Source organism: Scyliorhinus torazame, chromosome 2 (genome assembly GCF_047496885.1).
Source record: "Scyliorhinus torazame isolate Kashiwa2021f chromosome 2, sScyTor2.1, whole genome shotgun sequence".
NCBI lineage: Eukaryota > Metazoa > Chordata > Chondrichthyes > Carcharhiniformes > Scyliorhinidae > Scyliorhinus > Scyliorhinus torazame.
This window is the reverse complement of record NC_092708.1, coordinates 14,622,492-14,641,432: the sequence shown is the minus strand read 5'-3', so window position 1 is coordinate 14,641,432 and position 18,941 is coordinate 14,622,492. Positions and strand designations below refer to the sequence as shown.

Genomic DNA, 18,941 nt, shown 5'->3' with positions numbered 1-18,941 from the left:
GAATTGAACCCACGCTGCTGGCCTTGTTCTGCATTACAAACCAGCTGTCTAACCCACTGAGCTAAACCAGCCCTTAAGTCAATGTCAGGAGTTAGATTTGAACCCACACCTCCAGAGGAGCCTGCGACCTGAACGCACCCTGCCGCCTTTATAAAGTCATAGAATAGTTGCAGCAAATGGAGACCATTTGACCCATCGTCTCCATGATGGCTCTGGGAGTGAGTCTTGGGCGTGAGCGACACTCCGAATATGAAATGAATTTGTGGGAGAAGGAATATCACTCCCATTAAAAATGATAAAGAGAAGGTGAGACACAAGTATTTGTTGAATAAGAGAACATTTTAATTATAATAAATGCATCCGCAAAATAAATATAAAAGCCTTTTCGCTGTTTCTGTAAGTCTGGACCGATTGTGCAAAAAATATATATTTTCGTGGTTTAAATCTTCAACATAATCAGAATGTTTCTTTGGGTTCCGTCAGTACCCTCCCGAGGTCCGAATGGTTCAGCAGCTGGCAAAGTTTGGGAACTGCTGCCTTAAGCTTTCTTAACTCTTCTCTCAAGCTGCCTTCCCAGCTGCAGGATGAATGCACATGTACCCCCAGGTCCCTCTGAACACAGCACTCCAGGTCTCACCAAAGTCCCATATCAAGTGTGATGAATTTGTTATATTTTATAATTGTTGCGCTAATGTTATTTTAAAAACGGGTTCATGATGCATACAGCCAGCATGTCCGCTAAAGCTGTGATTCAGGGGTCATAAAAGTGAAGTAATCCTTGCTTTTGCAGAGGGAGATTTGAGAAACATTCAAATGTTTGCAGATAAATGGCTAATGGGATATCGTTTTGGTTTGGAGGTCCCTGGTGTGTAGATAATTTTATGAAAGATAATGGGCGGGATTCTCTGTCGGCGGGATCCTCTGCTTCGCCGGCAGCGCACTCACACCCACGGGTTTCCCGACGGCATGAAGTAGTCACAATGGGAAACTCCATTGGCCCAATGCCAGTGGGGGCGCACCACGCCAGAAAACGGGTCTAGCGGGATTGGGAATCCCGCCCATTGCATTTGGTCCTGGCTAACCAGGTCATGGGACAACTTGTGAGAGGAGTTTAGCACAGGGCTAAATCGCTGGCTTTTAAAGCAGGCCAGCAGCACGGTTCAATTCCCATACCAGCCTCCCCGAACAGGCGACGGAATGTGGCGACTAGGGGCTTTTCACAGTAACTTCATTTGAAGCCTACTTGTGACAATAAGCAATTTTAATTTCAAGGGCTCTGCAGAGAAAAAAGCTGACTGTTAACTTTATTTATAAGTGGTATTTGAACTATATTGGTTTGCTTAATTGGAATATATAGTGGCAGGTGTAGGGAGGAAATTAAAGCTTTCCTTTTTACTAAAGGACTGGTGTAACTGTAAGGCTATTTCTTTGTTGCTAATGTGGTTAATTCTGTGTTTACAATTTAAAGAGTCATCAATCTTGGGGTGAAGTCTCCTTAGTAAGTTTTACTAATTGCAAATAGTTGGTTCTCATCCGGGATCGCAACACAACAATTCCTGACTTTTATAATCCCGCTCCTTGCAGCAAAGGCCATTCCCGAGAACGATCTGAAATCCGAATATCAAGCGGGTGTTTTACACTAACCGTGTCCACTCCACCCAACAAGAGCTCAGTGATGCTGCTGTACATCTCTGACTGGCTCATCTGTCCACTGGCCAGTATGTAGGTCAGGTACTGCCCCTCCACCGACTGCCCTGTGTCCAGGAGCTCCTTAATCTGGGCCATCTTCTTGTCCACAGCCTTTATAGCTACCGAGAATGGAAGGGAAAGAGAAGGTCAGAATTGTCAACACCTGCTGCAAGGGCCGCTTCTGTCACAAGATGCACATGTGTCAACTCACACCAGACATAAGACCGTGAGACACGGGAGCAGAAGGAGGCCATTCAGCCCATCGAGTCTCCTCCGCCATTCAATGAGATCATGGCCGATCTGATATAATCCTCAACTCCACTTTCCCGCCTTATCCCCTTAACCCTTGATTCCCTCACTGATTAAAAATCTGTCTGTCTCAGCCTTGAACATACTTAATGACCCGGCCTCTACTGCTCTCTGCGGTAAAGAATTCCGGCCTCCACCACCCTTTCAGGCAGCGAGTTCCAGACTTCACCCTCTGGGTGAAAATGTCTTCCTCAAATCCCCGCTAAACCTCCTGCCCCTTACATTAAATCTATGCCCCCTGGTTATTGACCCCTCTGCTAAGGGTAAAAGAGCCTTCCTATCTACCCTATCTATAATAGTGTAGATGGGCTTTAGAGTGGTTTCACAGGTCGGCGCAACATCGAGGGCCGAAGGGCCTGTACTGCGCTGGAATGTTCTATGTTCTATGTTCTATCTCTGCCCCTTCATAATTTTATACACCTCAATCAGGTCCCCCCTCAGCCTTCTTGTTGTCAGGGGTCAAAGGTGCCAATTAATATGAAATGGGACCAGTTTCCCAGTGAGCAATATGCATAGCAAGGGCTGTGGCGATGGTTTAAAGTGAATAGTGCAGGGGAGGGTTCTTGCGAGGGGAGATTTGGAAAGTTAACGAAAAGGATCGAGGTGATAGTACAGGGTAGTACAACAAATTTGGGGAAATTAGGGAAAATGGGTTTAGACTAACAGAGGGAGGAGGATTTGGGTCAAGGGAAATTTAGAAATCCACAGCCAAAAGTTGAGGGAATGGAAAAGTTTACCGATGTGGGTAAAGACAAACTGAGTGTGACAGGAAGGGACAGAGTTCAACGGTAATAGTGCATCTGAGAGTAAGGGCCAGCCATGTAGGGAGTAGTAGGAAAAAATCAAACTGAAGTCACTTTATCTGGATTGCATGTAGGATCTGCAATAAGATAGATGAACTATTGGTCCAAATAGAGATAAATGGTTAGAGATGAATAATTTACGTCTATTCATTATTGCACACACATGGTTACAAGGTGACCAAGGTTGGGAAATCAACATTCCAAGATACACAAAATTTCAAAAAGACAGGCAGAAGGGAAAAGAAGGAGAGCAACCCTGATAGTGAAGGATGACATAGGGACATCAATGAGAAAGGATCTTGGCTCAGAAAATCGGGAAGTCGGGCAGCACGGTGACGCAGTGGGTTAGCACTGCTGCCTCACGGCGCCGAGGTCCCAGGTTCGATCCCGGCTCTGGGTCACTGTCCCTGTGGAGTTTGCACAATCTCCCCGTGTTTGGGTGGGTTTCACCCCCTCAACCCAAAAGATGTGCAGGGTAGGTGGATTGGCCATGCTAAATTGTCTCTTAATTGGAAAAAATGAATTAGGTACTCTAAATTTTAAAAAAAGCAAATCAAGAAGTCGAATCAGTGTGAGTGCAGAACCAGAATAGCAAGAGCTGCTGGGAGTGGTTACAGGACAAAGCATTGAACAAGAAATTATTGCAATGTAACAAAGGCAATCTGGTAGCTGTGGAGGAGTTTAATCTTCATATAGACTTGAGCAATCACATTGGCAAAGGGTCTGGAAGTTGAGTTTGTGACAGTTTCCTGGAGCAAAGTTTTGTGGAGCCAATTATGGATTAAATTATTTGAGATCTCGTGTTTTGCAATGAGGCAGGGTAATTAGTAATGTCCTAGTAAAAGATTAACTGGGAAATGGTCCCAATAATATAATAAATTCCACACTAAGTTTGAAAACAATATATTCCAATCATTAACTAACAGGAAGCAGCAGGGTCTTTTCCAGGTTGGAGTACTCCGGTTTCCTCCCACAGTCCAAAGATGTGCAGTTTAGGTGGATTGGCCATGATAAATTGCCTTTAGCATTCAAAAAGGTTAGGTGGAGTTACTGGGTAACGGGTATAGGGTGAAGGTGTGGGAAGTTCTTTCCAAGAGTCGGTGCAGACTCGATGGGCTGAATGGCCTCCTTTGCATTGTAAATTCTGTGCCTATATGTCTATGGCAGTAACCCTTGGAGTTCCACAGCGATCAGTGCTGGGGCCGCAGCTCTTCACAATACATATGAATGATTTGAAGGAAGGAACAGACTTACTAAAGCAGTGGATTATACAAAGGTGGGAGGGAAGGCAGGTTGTGTGAAGGGCAGCACGGTAGCATTGTGGATAGCACAATTGCTTCACAGTTCCAGGGTCCCAGGTTCGATTCCGGCTTGGGTCACTGTCTGTGCGGAGTCTGCACATCCTCCCCGTGTGTGCGTGGGTTTCCTCCGGGTGCTCCGGTTTCCTCCCACAGTCCAAAGATGTGCAGGTTAGGTGGATTGGCCATGTTAAATTGCCCTTAGCGTCCAAAATTGCCCTTAGTGTTGGGTGGGGTTACTGGGTTATGGGGATAGGGTGGAGGTGTGGACCTTGGGTAGGGTGCTCTTTCCAAGAGTCGGTGCAGACTCGATGGGCCGAATGGCCTCCTTCTGCACTTTTACAGAGAGACATTGACAGGTTCAGTGAGTGGGCAGAAAATTGGCAAATGGAATTCAGTGTGAGATTGTTCATATTGGAAGAAAGAAGGCGGGTTATTATTTAAATGGAGAGAGATTGCAGAAAGCTGAGGCTTGGAGGTCCTTGTTCATGAAACCCAGAAAGTTATAGAGGAGGCACATGGAATGCTGGCTTTTATTTCAAGGAGCCTGGAGTGTAAAAATGAAGAGGTTTTCCTGCAACTGTGCACGGTACTAGTGGGGCCACATTTAGAATACTTAGTCCCCTTATTTAATGAAAGATATATTATCATTGGAGGCAGCACTGAAATGGTTTGCTGGGATGATCTTGTGAATGATGATTCTTGGGTATGGTGTGCGGACAGTCTGGATCATGTTAACATCAAAAAGGAGGAGGTATTGGGTCTTTTAAAAGATATTAAGGTAGATAGGTCTCCTGGGCCGGATGGGATTTACCCCAGAATACTGAGGGAAGCAAGGGAGGAAATTGCTGAGGTCTCATTGGCTACAGGTGAGATCCCAGAGGACTGGAGAATAGCTAATGTGGTACCGCTGTTTAAGAAAGGTAGCAGGGATAATCCTGGAAACTATAGGCCGGTGAGCCTCACGTCGGTTGTAGGTAAATTATTGGAGAGAATTCTCAGGGACAGGGTTTATACCCATTTGGAAACAAATGGACTCATTAGCGATAGACAGCGTGGTTTTGTGAAGGGGAGTCGTGCCTCACTAACTTGATCGAGTTTTTTGAGGAGGTGACAAAGATGATTGATGAAGGGAGGGCGCTGGATGTTGTTTACATGGACTTCAGTAAGGCCTTTGACAAGGTGCCTCATGGCAGACTGGTACAAAAGGTAAAGTCACACGGGATCAAAGGTGAGGTGGTAAGATAGACACAGAAATGGTTAGGTCACAGAAGGCAGAGGGTAGCAGTAGAAGGGTGTTTTTCTGAATGGAAGGTTGTGACTAGTGGTATTCCACAGGGATCTGTGCTGGGGCCTCTGTTGTTTGTAGTACACATAAACGATTTGGAGGAAAATGTAGCTACAATAATAATCTTTATTGTCATAAGTAGGCTTACATTAACACTGTTAATGTTGACTGGGTAAATAACTAAAAGGTATGAAGGTAAATCAATATTGGGTTTTAAAGTTACATATTAAAAATGTTCAACAGAAATACATTGCATTGAAAACAAAACTCAACAAGAAGGATGGGCAGAAAGTGGGCAGCAGGGTAGCACGGTGCTTAGCACTGTTGCGTCACAGCTCCAAGGTCCCAGGTTCGATTCCTGGCTGGGTCACTGCCTGTGCGGAATCTGCACGTTCTCCCCGTGTGTGCGTGGGTTTCCTCCGGGTGCTCCGGTTTCCTCCCACAGTCCAAAGATGTGCAGGTTAGGTGGATTGGCCATGATAAATTGCCCTTAGTGTCCAAGATTGCCCTTAATGTTGGGTGGGGTTACTGGGTTACGGGGATAGGGTGGAGGTGTTGGGCTTGGGTAGGGTGCTCTTTCCAAGAGCCGGTGCAGACTCGATGGGCCGAATGGCCTCCTTCTGCACTGTAAATTCTATGAAAGATCCAAGCATGGCTCACTCAGGTGTTTAAGGATGGTATTAGATTAAAAATAGAGACATAAATAATGTTACAAAGAATGTCGTAAATCTGAGAATTTTAGAAACCGGCGAATGGCTACTAAAACGCTGATGAAAAATGAAAAAAATAGAATCGGAGCAAACTAGCCAGGAATATAAAAACAGGTTGTAAAAGCTTCTACGTATATAAGGAAGAGAGTAGCTAAAGTACCTGCTTTTTCCTTAGAACAGAGGCAGAAGAAATGATCATGGGTAATGAAGAAATGGCAGAGACATGGAACCAAGGGGGCTATCCATTGGTTATCCTGCGCCCGGAAATAATAAATAATCTTTATTGTCACAAGTAGACTTAATATTAACACTGCAATGAGGTTACTGTGAAAAGCCCCTCGTCACCACATTCCGGCGCCTGTTCAGGTACACACTGGGAGAATTCAGAATTCTCAGCTGGTACGGGAATTGAACCCGCGCTGCTGGCCTTGCTCTGCATCACAAACCAGCTGTCTAGCCCACTGAGCTAAACCAGCCCTGTACAAAACAGATTGTAAATCAGCTCGTGGCACAGTGTGGCCGATAAAAGAGACGACGGGCAGCACGGTGGCGCAGTGGCTAGCACTGCTGCCTCACGGCGCCGAGGTCCCAGGTTTGATGAAATGAAATGAAAATCGCTTATTGTCACAAGTAGGCTTCAGTGAAGTTACTGTGAAAAGCCCCTAGTCGCCACATTCCGGCGCCTGTTCGGGGAGGCCGGTACGGGAATTTGAACCGTGCTGCTGGCCTGCCTTGGTCTGCTGTACAAGCCAGCGATTTAGCCCACTGTGCTAAACCAGCCCCTGCCCTGGGTCACTGTCCGTGTGGAGTTTGCACATTCTCCCCGTGTCTGCGTGGGTTTCACCCCCACAACACAAAGATGTGCAGGCTAGGTGGGTCGGCCACGCTAAATTGCCCCTTAACTGGGGAAAAAAAAGAATTGGGTACTCTCAACTTATTTTAAAAAGCCATCGACCCGGCTCGCAACGCGAGATCCGACGTGATTGCGATGTAAACCCCATACATTGTGGGCAGGATCACCTTTTAGCAAAGCTGCATATTAGAGCGAGACAGCTAGTGCAGATTCCCAAGGTACCCGAGGCGTTGGGGTTCATTCCCTTGGCTTTGGAGATCTCGGGTGAGTGTGTTTGGTACTGGTCGGCACAAACGGAGACCAGACGGAACAGCACATGTGGCGGCCTCCCAGGTGATTGGAGGCCCTCAGTGTATGCCCTTTGGGCAGGGTGGTATCCTTTGGGCAAGGTGGTGCCACCTTGGCAGTGCCATCCTGGTGTCATGGCAGTGCCACCTGGGTGCCAGTTGGGTACTGCCAAGATACCCAGGTGACACTGTCAGCTGGTATTTTTTGCACACATGTGATTGACACAGGGGGGGGGGGCCTTCCTATAGTGCATTCGGACTGGGGGGGAGGTTGGGGGTCGCCTTGGAGACCTTGGTGATTGGGACGCCATTTAAAAATGGCATCCCAATTTCTCGCTGCACTCGGGAGTTCAGGCAGGCGGAGCTCCCCAGTGTACAAAACGGGGCTATGTGCAGACTCGGACTGCGTTTCCTGCTGAGGCCCCTTATACAGCGAGTCATGTCGCTGCCAGCGCCGGGAAACGCAACTAAACACGCTCATTATCTGACTTTGTTCCCAATTAGTTGAATCCCACCCAATATCTTGTTCCTGTCTTACGACACACGTCATATACCAGAAATAGAGGGTAGCCTAGGTGCTAATAAGAGCAAGAAAATTAAAATAATTATTATCAGCAGAAAAAATGCACTGGTGAAACTCGAGGGGCTAAAATCTGATAAATCCCCAGGACCTGCTGACCCCGGAGTTTTCGGAGATAACTGCAGAGATAGTGGGGGCAGTGGTCACAATTTTCCAAAGTTTAGAATGATTAGAACAAACCAACAGGGTTTTACAAAAGAGATATCCTGTTCGATAAATTTATTTTTGGAGGATGTAACTAAACTGGTAGATAAGGGACAACCAGTAGATGTAGTATACCTAGATTTCCAGAAGACATTTAATAAGGTGCCGCACAAAAGATTGACAAGATAAAGGTTTATGGAGTTGGAGGTGATATATTGGCATGGATAGATGATTGGTTACAGGAATCATAAGATCCCTACGGTGCAAAAGGAGGCCAGTCAGCCCTTCAAGTCTGCAGCGACATGCGACCCAGGCCAACTCCCCTGCCCTCTCCCAGCAACCCTATAACCCCATCTAACCTTTGGACACTGAGGGACAACTTTATCATTGGCCAGTCCACCTAACCAGCACTTTGGACTGTGGGGGGAAACCGGAGCACCCGGAGGAAACCCACGCGGACAGTCACCCAAGGCCGGAATTATACTCGGGACCCTGGCTAACAGACAGGAGGCAGAGACTAGGAATGATTGGAGCATTTTCAAACCAATCATACAGGACTGAGATGAGGAGACATTTCTTCACGCTAAAGGGTTGTGACTTATCGGGTTTTGGATGCGCCATCATCAGATACATTTAAGGCTGGGATAGGCAGATCTTTGTGTGGTATCATAACTATCAGCATTACAAGGGCTAATGTAGTACCATGAATAGCCACTAGAGGGAGCTGCAGATACAACTCTATAAAGCAGTGATACCAGACCTTCGGGGAGGGGTACGCAGGAGACAGCTAGAGAAGGTCAGGAGAGCAGTTGGTGTGAGAAGGTTAGATTAAAGTTATACCAGTGAGTGAGATGAGCAGTAAGTGAGTGCAGTTAGATGTTGTTGATCAATTCTGTATTCTAACAGGTCTAAGTGTTGAAACCCAATTTAGTAGTATAAATAAAATCATAGCTTTGTTTAAGAAAAAGGTATACTGTGGTCTTTGTGGAACACTACGCCAATCATCCTAAATAAGCAACAGACAGAACGCCACACTTTGGTTTCCTAGCGAATCAAGGGGTACAGGGAGAGGGCAGGAAAACGGAGTTGAAGCCAAAGAGTATTTTTGACGGTATTGAATGATGGAGCAGGTCAAATGGACCATCAGCTCTACTCTTCTTATGAGTTTTTATGATGTGGAGACGCCGGCGTTGGACTGGGGTGGGCACAGTAAGAAGTCTTACAACACCAGGTTAAAGTTCAACAGGTTTGATTCGAATCACTAATGTTCGAAACAAACATAGAACATAGAAAATACAGCACAGAACAGGCCCTTCGGCCCACGATGTTGTGCCGAACCTTTGTCCTAGATTAATCATAGATTATCATTGAATTTACAGTGCAGAAGGAGGCCATTCGGCCCCCTGAGTCTGCACCGGCTCTTGGAAAGAGCACCCCACCCACCCAACACCAAGGGCAATTTTGGACACTAAGGGCAATTTATCATGGCCAATCCACCTACCCTGCACATCTTTGGACTGTGGGAGGAAACCGGAGCACCCAGAGGAAACCCACGCAGACACGGGGAGGACGTGCAGACTCCGCACAGACAGTGACCCAAGCCGGAATCGAACCTGGGACCCTGGAGCTGTGAAGCAATTGTGCTATCCACAATGCTACCGTGCTGCCCTTAAAATCAAATAAATCTACACTATATCATTTTACCGTAATCCATGTACCTATCCAATAGCTGCTTGAAGGTCCCTAATGTTTCCGATTCAACTACTTCCACAGGCAGTGCATTCCATGCCCCCACTACTCTCTGGGTAAAGAACCTACCTCTGATATCCCTCCTATATCTTCCACCTTTCACCTTAAATTTATGTCCCCTTGTAATGGTTTGTTCCACCCGGGGAAAAAGTCTCTGACTGTCTACTCTATCTATTCCCCTGATCATCTTATAAACCTCTATCAAGTTGCCCCTCGTCCTTCTCCGTTCTAATGAGAAAAGGCCTAGCACCCTCAAACTTTCCTCGTAAGACCTACTCTCCATTCCAGGTAACATCCTGGTAAATCTTCTTTGCACCTTTTCCAAAGCTTCCACATCCTTCCTAAAATGAGGTGACCAGAACTGTACACAGTACTCCAAATGTGGCCTTACCAAAGTTTTGTACAGCTGCATCATCACCTCACGGCTCTTAAATTCAATCCCTCTGTTAATGAACGCGAGCACACCATAGGCCTTCTTCACAGCTCTATCCACTTGAGTGGCAACTTTCAAAGATGTATGAACATAGACCCCAAGATCTCTCTGCTCCTCCACATTGCCAAGAACTCTACCGTTAACCCTGTATTCCGCATTCATATTTGTCCTTCCAAAATGGACAACCTCACACTTTTCAGGGTTAAACTCCATCTGCCACTTCTCAGCCCAGCTTTGCATCCTATCTATGTCTCTTTGCAGCCGTCAACAGCCCTCCTTACTATCCACAACTCCACCAATCTTCGTATCGTCTGCAAATTTACTGACCCACCCTTCAACTCCCTCATCCAAGTCATTAATGAAAATCACAAACAGCAGAGGACCCAGAACTGATCCCTGCGGTATGCCACTGGTAACTGGGATCCAGGCTGAATATTTGCCATCCACCACCACTCTCTGACTTCTATCGGTTAGCCAGTTCGTTATCCAACTGGCCAAATTTCCCACTATCCCATGCCTCCTTACTTTCTGCATAAGCCTACCATGGGGAACCTTATCAAATGCCTTACTAAAATCCATGTACACTACATCCACTGCTTTACCTTCATCCACATGCTTGGTCACCTCCTCAAAGAATTCAATAAGATTTGTAAGGCAAGACCTACCCCTCACAAATCCGTGCTGACTATCCCTAATCAAGCAGTGTCTTTCCAGATGCTCAGAAATCCTATCCTTCAGTACCCTTTCCATTACTTTGCCTACCACCGAAGTAAGACTAACTGGCCTGTAATTCCCAGGGTTATCCCTAGTCCCTTTTTTGAACAGGGGCACGACATTCGCCACTCTCCAATCCCCTGGTACCACCCCTGTTGACAGTGAGGACGAAAAGATCATTGCCAACGGCTCTGCAATTTCATCTCTTGCTTCCCATAGAATCCTTGGATATATCCCGCCAGGCCCGGGGGACTTGTCTATCCTTAAGTTTTTGAAAATGCCCAACACATCTTCCTTCCTAACAAGTATTTCCTCGAGCTTACCAGTCTGTTTCACATTGTCCTCTCCAACAATATCGCCCCTCTCATTTGTAAATACAGAAGAAAAGTACTCGTTCAAGACCTTTCCTATCTCTTCAGACTCAATACACAATCTCCCGCTACTGTCCTTGATCGGACCTACCCTCGCTCTAGTCATTCTCATATTTCTCACATATGTGTAAAAGGCCTTGGAGTTTTCCTTGATCCTACCCGCCAAAGATTGTTCATGCCCTCTCTTAGCTCTCCTAATCCCTTTCTTCAGTTCCCTCCTGGCTATCTTGTATCCCTCCAATGCCCTCTCTGAACCTTGTTTCCTCAGCCTTACATAAGTCTCCTTTTTCCTCTTAACAAGACATTCAACCTCTCTTGTCAACCATGGTTCCCTCACTCGACCATCTCTTCCCTGCCTGACAGGGACATACATATCAAGGGCACGTAGTACCTGTTCCTTGAACAAGTTCCACATTTCACTTGTGTCCTTCCCTGACAGCCTATGTTCCCAACTTATGCATTTCAATTCTTGTCTGACAACATCGTATTTACCCTTCCCCCAATTGTAAACCTTGCCCTGTTGCACGCACCTATCCCTCTCCATTACTAAAGTGAAAGTCACAGAATTGTGGTCACTATCTCCAAAATGCTCCCCCACTAACAAATCTATCACTTGCCCTGGTTCATTACCAAGTACTAAATCCAATATTGCCCCTCCTCTGGTCGGACAATCTACATACTGTGTTAGAAAAGCTTCCTGGACACACTGCACAAACACCACCCCACCCAAATGTGTTGGACTTTAACCTGGTGTTGTAAGACTTCTTATTATGTTTTTAATGACAAACCAGGAAGCAGAAAGTGGGGCTTCACCGTGATTGGGTGGTGTTATTCACAATTACATCATCAATTTTTGACCCAGGAATCGGTAATGCAACTTCAGAATTTGTGGACAACGTCACATTGGGGCGTAGTTAACTTGTGGACAATGTCACATTGTGCAGTGGTTAACACTAACTGCCGCCCGGACATTAATAAAGGTGCAGAATGAGTGTGTAATTGGATAATGAGTTTTGTTTCAGTTGGTTCTGCCCCACTGAGCTGATTTCTCCCGAGCGCACCTCTATCTTTCTCCCCTTACCCAGGCTCTTCCCACTTAGACCCTTGATTCTCCTGATATCCTGCGTCACTTCAATTGTTTCCAATTTGCTGCCCCTGACCATCTCCTCCCCATCATGGACGTCCACTCCCTCTACACCTGCACCCCACCCCCCCCCACCAGGGCGGACTGGGTGCGTGCCCAGCAAGGACAGGATTGGCTTTGTGTACGATAACTCTTGCAGTCAAACAGCTGGAAGTCAGTGTCGGGGTTTGAACAAGAGGGTGGCCTCTGGGGTTGAGGTACCGGGAAGGGTTTCAGTTACAGCAGGTGCTTGTTGCTGCGCTTCTCCGCGTGGAAAATGGCGGAGGGAGGAATTAGAATCATAGACTTTACAGTATAGAAGGAGGCCATTCGGCCCATCGAGTCTGCATCGGCCCTTGGAAAGAGCAGCCTACTTAAGCCCACGCCTGCACCCTATCCCCGTAACCATACCTAACCTTTCTCTTTCGACACTAAGGCAGGCATTGTCAAACTCAGGGGCGCAACCTGCGGGTGGATCGTTGGCGGGTGTCGGGCGGGTCGTGGAGCCGACCGTCGCAGCGCTCCCGATCACGCAAATCCGCGCTCACCAGCCGCAGCAGCCGGCTTTTAATAATGAAATGAAATTGAAATGAAAATCGCTTATTGTCACAAGTAGGCTTCAAATGAAGTTACTGTGAAAAGCCCCTAGTCGCCGCATTCCGGCGCCTGTTCGGGGAGGCTGGTACGGGAATTGAACCGTGCTGCTGGCCTGCCTTGGTCTGCTTTAAAAGCCAACTATTATGCCCTGTGCTAAACCAGCCCCTGCCGGCTGCCTGGCCTTCAAAATGGCCAGGAACAGATAAAAACAATTTGGCCGCATTGCGCACCGATGATCGGGCACGCATGCGCAATGCGGCCACATTTGTTTTATATGGTCGCAGCCTTTTTATTTTCCAAGTTCGGGGGGGCCAAAGGGGCCATTGGGGCCAAAGGGACCCAAAACCATTTCCTCCATTTTTGTCAGCAACAAACAAGGTAAGAGAAAATAGTGGGTTGCGAAGGTCGGTCGGCGTGGGTCGCGAAGGTCGGCCGACATGGGTCGCGAAGGTCGGTCGGCGAGGGTTGCGAAGGTCGGCCAGCGTGGGTTGCGAAGGTCGGTCGGCGTGGGTCGCGAAGGTCGGTCGGCGTGGGTTGCGAAGGTCGGTCGGCGTGGGTCGCGAAGGTCGGTCGGCGTGGGTCGCGAAGGTCGGTCAGCGTGGGTCGCGAAGGTCGGTCGGCGTCGGTCGCGAAGGTCGGCCGGTGTGGGTCGCGAAGGTCGGCCGGCGTGGGTCGCGAAGGTCGGTCGGCGAGGGTCGCGAAGGTCGGTCCGCGTGGGTCGCGAAGGTCGGTCGGCGAGGGTCGTGAAGGTCGGCCGGCGTGGGTCGCGAAGGTCGGTCGGCGAGGGTCGCGAAGGTCGGTCGGCGTGGGTCGCGAAGGTCGGTCGGCGTGGGTCGCGAAGGTCGGCCGGCGTGGGTCGCGAATGTCGGCCGGCGTGGGTCACGAAGGTCGGTCGGCGTGGGTCGCGAAGGTCGGCCGGCGTGGGTCGCGAAGGTCGGCCGGCGTGGGTCGCGAAGGTCGGTCGGCGAGGGTCGCGAAGGTCGGTCGGCGAGGGTCGCGAAGGTCGGTCGGCGTGGGTCGCGAAGGTCGGCCGGCGTGGGTCGCGAAGGTCGGCCGGCGTGGGTCGCGAAGGTCGGTCAGCGTGGGTCGTGAAGGTCGGCCGGCGTGGGTCGCGAAGGTCGGCCGGTTGGTAAAAATGGGTCCCCGGAAAAAAAGTTTGAAAAACACTGCAATAAGGGGCAATTTATCATGGCCAATCCACCTAACCTGCACATCTTTGGACTGTGGGAGGAAACCGGAGCACCCGGAGGAAACCCACGCAGACACGGGGAGAACGTGCAGACTCCGCACAGACAGTGACCCGAGGCTGGAATCGAACCCTAGTCCTGGAGCTGTGAGGCAGCAGCGCTGACCACTGTGCCACCATGTCGCCAAGGGGGAGGGTAGGGCAATGGGGAGGCTCAGTACCAGAATGGTGGGGGAACTTGGGTGGCCAATCCTGCTCTCCAATTGGGCGATAGGATGGGCCAAGATCCAAAGTGGCCAATGGAACTTGGCCTCGCTGAGAACTGCCTTCAGGGACAACGTAGCACCTTTAATGAAGCAAAAACAGCCTCAAGGCAAGAGATTGAGATGTTAGGACGGATGACTAAAGGCTTGGTCAAAGAGGTGGGTTTTAAGGAGTGTTTCAAAGGAGGAGAGAGAGGCGGAGAGGTTTAGGGAGGGATTTCCAGAGTCTCGGGCCCCGACAGTTCAAGGTTTGGCCGTCGATGGTGGATGAAACCTGGGGATGCACAAGAGGTCAGAATGAGAGGAGTGCAGGTATCTCAGAGGGTTGGAGGACGTAGGGAGCGATGAGGCCTTGGAGGGATTTGAAAACAAGGATGTAAATTTTGAAATCGAGGCACGTCGGGACCTGGCGATTCCCCTTGGCGTTAACCAATGACGGGTGCTAAGACCCTAAGAGATTTGATTACCAAAGTCGAACATGTTGTCCCAGGCGAGCAGGTACTGGTTCCAATATGGCAGCCAGTTCCGCGTCCACTTCGGCAGCAGGTCACAGTATACAAGCGCGCGGAACATGCTGGTGACAGAATCGATGAATTTCTGCGTATCCTCCGGAATCTTCTGCTGCAGACAGCCCAGTCGGACCTCAAACAGGATGGCAGCAATGGCTGTTCAACAAGAGAGGCATCACCATTAGACATCACAAATACCAGGCATAGTCCTCAGGGACTGAATGAACAGATTGACGAACTGTGCTGAGGAGGGATGAGAGAGAGAGCGAGAGAGAGAGCATGCAACAGATAATTTACACTCCACCCCCGTAGCTCCCACCTCAAACATTCCATGACTTATTTCCCTCCCCTGTTTTTTTTTAAGGGTTCGAACGTCGCAGAATCTTTACAGCACAGAAGGAGGCCATTCGGCCCCTCGAGTCTGCAGTGACTCTCCGAAAGAACATTCTGCCTCATCCCACTGCCCTGCTTTATCCCCGTAACCTTGTCATTCTTTTCAGATAACCATCCAATTCTCCACTACCTCGACTGAACCTGCCTTCACCGCCCTCTCAGGACGTTTCAAGTGTCACGTTGAGGGGTAGCAAAGGCACGGCTGGGAGTTTCGGCGGATGTCTTGAGGTCAGGTGTCTGCGGAGAGGGAAGTGAGCGATCTTGGTGAGGGAGAGGGTATTTTGTCAGAAGTCAAAATTAAGGTCAAATAGAGTGTACGAGTTGCAAACAGTCCAGTTCGGCCTCGGAGAGAGGCCCGGGCAGGGAACGGAATCAATGGTTAGAGTTTGTGCTGCAGATTCAAAGACACTGGATTGGTACTTTCCGATGTTTAATTGGGGCCAGTCTCTCAGTGATGTGACAAATTGGAGACAGTGGCGGGGCCGTGGGAGAGGTGGGGGTGAGGTAGAGCTTGGTGTCCTCAGTGTAGTTGTGCAACCTAACGCCGTGTTTCCAGATGATGCCACCGGGGGGCAGTGTGTAGCTGAGAAACAGGAGGGGGGACAAGGATAGATCCTTCGGGGGACACCAGAGGAAACGGTGCGGGAGCAAGAAGAGAAACCATGCTTGGTGATTCTCTGGCTGGGATTGGATAAGAATGGAAGTAGGGGGGAGCAGCCCCACCCAGCTGGAGGACAGGGGAGAGGGTGTCGGAGGAGGATGGTGTGGTCAACGTGTCACAGGCTGCAGACAGCTCGAGGAGGACGAGGAGGAGGGGTTTCCCTTCATCACAGTCACGTAGGGTGGCAGTTGTCAGGAGTGGAACTGGGTGATGGCAAAATAACCCTTCCCTGTGTGGTGATGTGCATCACTGTAGATACACCAGGGGTTAATGTAGGTACACTGCAACTCGGTAAACACTAGAGGGAGCACCAGACACATCATGACTCACAGACATTCAACCAATAGGTCAGTAAGATAGGACACGCCCAATGGGCAGTCAAGACACCCAGAGGTGACAATACCACGAGGGAGCAGCCCATATAAAAGGGCACACATGCTCTGTCTCTTTTCCACAGATGACACTCAGAGAGTAGGACAGGGGCAGATCAGAAGCATCACACCCACCGCATGGCTTAGAGCAGACTGGTTAGTTAGACTCAGTTACTATAGCAAGATCAGCAGGAGAGTCGAACTCAAGTAGGAGAATTGTTAACTGTTCAGTGAATGTGTTAAACCTATCTCCAAGTCTGAACCTTCCTTTGTCAGAGCGTACAGCACGGAAGCGGCTTGTGCTCCATGAAGAAGCAGAACACGACACCCTACATTAAAAACTGTTTGAATAGTTTCCCAGGAGAATACCCCCTCCCCCAGGAAGCTAGCCATGTCACCCCCCCCCCCCCCACCCCAAAAATAAATAAACCAGCTCTGAATTGCCCTCACCTTCGAAGGTGTACCTCTGCAGCTCTTGGGTGATGTTGTGCACCATGACCCCTGACCCGTCCAGTGAGCGCAGCCACCGGATTCGCTCAATGAGGTCTGAGGCCACCTGGTTGATGACGCCCTGGTACAAGGCGGCTTCCTGTGGTTTCAGCATCCTTTTGTTCAGCAAGGCGCGCAGTCTGTACCATTCCTCTCCCTCCCTGAGTGAAGGAAGCATCATGGGTTGTCAGGGAGATGGTTGGCTGGTCGGCTAAAGGCTCCATCTTAACATGAACGATTCAACATGGCTACCTGCATGTTAGTTTAATATTACTTCTGTGACATTATGCGAAATGTTCAGAACACAAAGGGTTAATGTCATATCATAATTAACCACTAGATGGAGCTAGACGCAGAACTATATAAAGCACTGACTCACGAGCTTCTGGGAGAGGGCTGGAGAGGAGTAGTGAGAGAGATCAGAGTACAGCTATAGAGTGCAGAGACTAGTATTAGTTGAGTGTAGATTACTAGATTATTGTTTACTACAGGAGTAAGTGGTCGAGCTTTAATAAGTAGTGTAAATAAAAGTTAGCTTTGTTAATGAACTTAGCTTCTGTGGTCTTTGTGAACACTACGACATCAGCCCTGATAACAGAATCACAAAGTACACCACAACTTTGAGCAGATTCGTTAAGGGTACAGAGATTATTGAACCAGACAGAAAGGGTCTCTGTTGATGAAATCTGCTCTCAAAGAATTTTGCTAAAAGTGGAGTGTCATGAACAATGGGAATCACGCCATCCCAGTAATATCGCTGGTCGCATTCAGGGAAAAGGCTACAATCCCTCAGATGCAAGATTAAACGGGTTTCTGAACTAATTTGTGGCCTTCTCCAGAAGAACCTTCATGAGGGGTTTGATGTGTGGATGGGGATAGGTGGCATTCACTCACTGATTATTTGAATGCATTGGAATAGTTTTAATATCCCTGTGTCTGCGTGGGTCTCATTCCCACACACAAAAAGATGTGCAGGGTCGGTGGATTGGCCACACTAAATTGCCCCTTAATTGGAAGAAAATAATTGGGTACTCTAGATTTATTTTAAAAAAGGAATAGTTTTAACAAATATTTTAATCAAAGTTAACTCTCTGTGATAGGTTAACCTACTTTCTTTATTCACATCGTAGTCATTTTAACAAACTGGAAATAATAACAATAATCTTTATTGTCACAAGTAGGCTTACGTTAACACTGCAATGAAGTTACTGTGAAAAGCCCCTAGTCGCCACATTCAGGCGCCTGTTCGGGTACACTGAGGGAGAATTCAGAATATCCAATTCACCTAACATCACGTCTATCGGGAGGAAATCGGAGCACCCGGAGGAAACCCACGCAGAGACAGGGAGAACGTGCAGATTCCACACAGACAGTGACCCAAGCCGGGAATCGAACCTGGGTCCCTGGCGCTATGAAGCAACAGTGCTAACCACTGTGCTACCAAGAAATGTGCCCCAAAATAAATGTCAATTTGGAGAGTCAAAGTAAAATTGAATTTAAAAACAAAAAGTCTAAACAGAAGAGAAAAAATGATCTGGGGTAAAATATTCACAAATCACTAAAATCAGCGACACTGGATAAGATTAAAAATTGGTGAACTGGGGTTTTATTCCAGAACATTAGAACGGGACAGGGACGTTGCGCTAACTTTGTACCGAACTTTGGCTAGGTCACTCACAGAGATGCTCTGCAGGGTCCCAGTCTCCCTATTAATGGCAGAGGCCGGACAAGGTACAAAACAAGGTTTCCAAGTGTTACAGGAATTGTGAGGTTATAATTATCAGGAAATATTGAACAGCTGGAACATTCTTCTGCAGGGAGGGAGAAGATTGCGGTTGACGATCGAGGTCATTAACAATCTTAAGCTGTTCAATATGGTGAAGGTGGAGAGGGTGTTACAGGCAACCATAAAACAAGAATCAAGAATATCAGATATCACTAACGAACCCAGTCAGGAATTCAGGAAAAACCTGTTCACCCAGAGAGTGGTCAGAATGTGGAACTTGCTACCACAGGGATACATAGATACATTTCAGGGCAAGTTAGATCTAAGCAAAGTCGTTTTGGCGACGTCCATTTAAGGGTAAGTCTTTCTATATAAGTATTGAGTATTGCTGAAAA

The 18,941-nt window shown here is 48.2% G+C and overlaps 1 protein-coding gene across 1 annotated transcript in view; it reads right to left on the bottom strand.

The window, feature by feature from the left end:
• The window catches only part of LOC140386305 (sterol 26-hydroxylase, mitochondrial-like), a 134,819-nt gene that overhangs the window by 94,634 nt on the left and 21,244 nt on the right, over positions 1-18,941 (bottom strand). The window contains exons 3-5 of the mRNA XM_072468686.1: positions 16,782-16,981; positions 14,865-15,062; positions 1,645-1,808 (exon numbers count right to left, since the gene is read on the bottom strand). Coding sequence (XP_072324787.1) covers positions 1,645-1,808; positions 14,865-15,062; positions 16,782-16,981 — 562 coding nt within the window. The remainder of the gene's footprint in view (positions 1-1,644; positions 1,809-14,864; positions 15,063-16,781; positions 16,982-18,941) is intronic.